We start from the raw sequence: 2,976 nt of genomic DNA, 5'->3' as shown, positions 1-2,976 counted from the left end.
TTGGATAAGATTTTAACAGATTGAGTGGTTGAGATCTTTTAGACTGTAATTTACGTTTGACCTAACTTAGTGATTGCTTGTGCTTTTAAAGAAATTAAAAAAAAGAAAAAAGATAAAGATAAAGAGATAAACCCTAACAAAAACAACATTAAAATGGTTCCAATTTACCGTGTTCACAATTAAGTAAATTGAGCTCGGTTTATGGCTGTTTTTGTTAACATTTTATCTAAAAAATTTTGTCGGAATATCAGATCAGTACCTTCTGAAGAAATTGCTTAAGGATTGGTAGGTATTGAAGCCCAAACTTGGCTGCATATAGCAAGAAGAGAAGAAAAAGATGAATGCTTTGTTATTCTCACTGTGAATGCTGTGTTATTCTCACTATGTGTACAAACTACAATGTCGTAATCAAATCTTCCACAAATCAGAAATTTGTAAGCAATGTCAATTCCACTGTGCTTTTGTATATCTAAGTGTGTGATGTGAGGCAAGTTAAAGAGAGAGAGGAAGGGGGTAAAAAAGGCAGACACCAGACTGTGCCTAAACAGCCAAAACTATCTAAATGATCTGTCTGGACGATTAACAGGCCTTTGATATATAAATTAGCTCACAAGTGGGCCTCCCTTCGAGAACTGCCCTTTCTTCTTGATTTCCTTGATCTCCATATTATCGCAGATGGGTTTGGGCAGATTCGATATGGAATTTTTGGTGGAGGAATATCAGGGACTCTGCAATCCATTCATGATAGTATCTGCATTAGTTAATACATGGCCAACGATATGATAATGCACTTGACACAATGTTACAAAATTTATGAGCAACATAGGTATCTCAGCTATTAATAATTATTGCTTTGTATGACTTGTTAGATAGGATACAAACATTGTGTGTAATCATCACTTGAAAACACTTGATTCTTGCAACAAAAGGCATTTGGGTTGATGCAGAAAAATAGTTTGTAATTTGTTCATCATTAGGAAACTTTATCAGGGGAGCAGGTAAATAATGATGGGTAAGAAATTGAAATGAGGAATCTCACTCTAATCTATCAATCTCAATCTGCGAAAGCGAAAAGTCCAGGTTAGATGATCTGTCAGGTGTTGTTGCTGCACTGGTTTGGGTCCTCAGCTGGGGTGATGCTGCAGGTTGTTTGATAGCAAGTACTCTGCAATTGAAGCTGCTTGATATATCGTTATGCGACATGGCCAACCTGCACAATTATGAAAACAAACACTGTTTTGAGTTCTGTCTAGTGTCTACTTCTATAAATATAATTTCTCTCCTTGGTTACAGCACAAAGTTCACATGAACCAATGTCGTTTCATTTCTGCATAATTCATATGGATAAGATTTTGGTCCCTGAAGCTTGCAGTAAATGATTGCAGCTCATATACCCATATTAATTTAGTACAATTGGACGTCTTGTGGCAACCATTTTCTAAAGGGTCTTGTTGTTTGATGACGTTTGAGTGGATTAACAATGAAACTAGTGGTTTTCAATCACATTAGGGCACGTTTGGTCAAGGGCCCCCCATTTGCTACTGCTATTAACAAAATAAAACTTTCTTCTCCAGTTTGTTAAGATTGATTCAGCCACCAAACCAATATCTACTATTGACCAATTTCTTAACCAAAGGTCCAAAAACCCATAAAACATTTTGGCTCCTTCACTTCACCATCGTGGCTGCAACAATGGATTTTCAATTTCAAGACAATGCTTGAAAGACAGAAACTCAGCCCAATGACCTACAAGACAGTTGATTCGCTAATTGAACTTTCCAGAGAAGCTCACTTTATCTCCCTTTTAACCCACTAAAAAGCATCATCACAATCATCACACAAATCATAAAAGTAGAGTTTTAAATATGTACAAACTCACTTGTGAAGAAAGCTGCGATCATGGAGACCAACAACAAGAGCAGAAGCACCAATCTCCCTCACAAGAGCCGCAATCCTGGCACCCTCTTGATCCCCTTCCGTGACTATTATCTCAACATTTGTCTGTAACATTACAATTTTCTCATCTATATCAACAACATAAGATCCATCGACGACATAACATCCATCAGTCTCATACAAGACGCATTCCCACAAACAACAAAATTTTGCTAAGATTAAACAGTAGCTCTACGTACGGTTACAGAACTAAAACTTACATTAAAGAAATCGTTGCATATGTCTTTGAAAGAAAGAGCCAACTGATACCCTTTCAGGCGAAGCAGCCTCAGTTTCTTCCTGTTTCTTGAATTCAACGAAGGGAATACATGAAGAAGAGTGACGACATCACCGAAACGAAGAAGATTCTGAAGTGCCCACAAAAGTGCTGCTCTTGCCGCGTCAACATCTTCTACAATCACCACTATTTTCTTCACATCCATTGGTTTTTGATGTTCTAACTTAATTTGGCGAAATGGGTTTGCTGGAGACAGCTCATAATATATTTCTACTCATTGAGTTTTTTGAGTTGTGTTTTGTCTTTGTTTTTGTCAAGTCTTGATAATAAATTTGGCATAAGAGTTATGAGCTAGCTGGTTTCTGTACTCAGAAATCTGGATTGGGCTGGTCGAGTTTTTAAATGGCATGAATTCGCGACAGCTGAGTTTGATCATTATTAATTAAGAGCCTAATGTGATTGTTGGGGAATTATATTGTACAGCTGTGCATACGTAACATGTCAAAATCAGGAGCGTTCAAATGGTGGGCAGAAATCCTTACAAATAGTATCAGATAAATTAGAATGCGAATTGGCATTTTGATCATACGGTGTGTAATTATCATATCATATCGAATAAACAAAAAATTCAAATAAATTTGGGATGGTAAAATTTTATGATGACCAAAACATGTCACTTTTATCCATAATAAATACTAGCACGTCCCCTTCACATTCATGAGAAATATTGCAATTATTAACAAATATACGACGTCGTAATTTGTATCTCATCATTATACCGGCGGTCAACTTTAAGGCCTTAA

The 2,976-nt window shown here is 36.6% G+C and overlaps 1 protein-coding gene across 1 annotated transcript; it reads right to left on the bottom strand.

The window, feature by feature from the left end:
• Positions 1-326: 326 nt before the first annotated feature.
• LOC18048316 lies at positions 327-2,583 on the bottom strand. Its single transcript, XM_006440838.2, has 4 exons — positions 2,157-2,583; positions 1,880-2,001; positions 1,040-1,210; positions 327-728 (listed from the first exon to the last, which is right to left on the bottom strand). Exons 1-4 carry the CDS (start codon positions 2,376-2,378, stop codon positions 608-610), a joined length of 636 nt encoding a protein of 211 aa, XP_006440901.1. The 5' UTR covers positions 2,379-2,583; the 3' UTR covers positions 327-607.
• Between the last annotated feature and the right edge of the window lie 393 nt (positions 2,584-2,976).

This window comes from Citrus clementina, unplaced genomic scaffold (genome assembly GCF_000493195.1).
Source record: "Citrus clementina cultivar Clemenules unplaced genomic scaffold, Citrus_clementina_v1.0 scaffold_3, whole genome shotgun sequence".
Lineage (NCBI taxonomy): Eukaryota > Viridiplantae > Streptophyta > Magnoliopsida > Sapindales > Rutaceae > Citrus > Citrus x clementina.
Note: the sequence above shows the minus strand (reverse complement) of the source record. Positions and strands in the feature narration are given on the sequence as shown.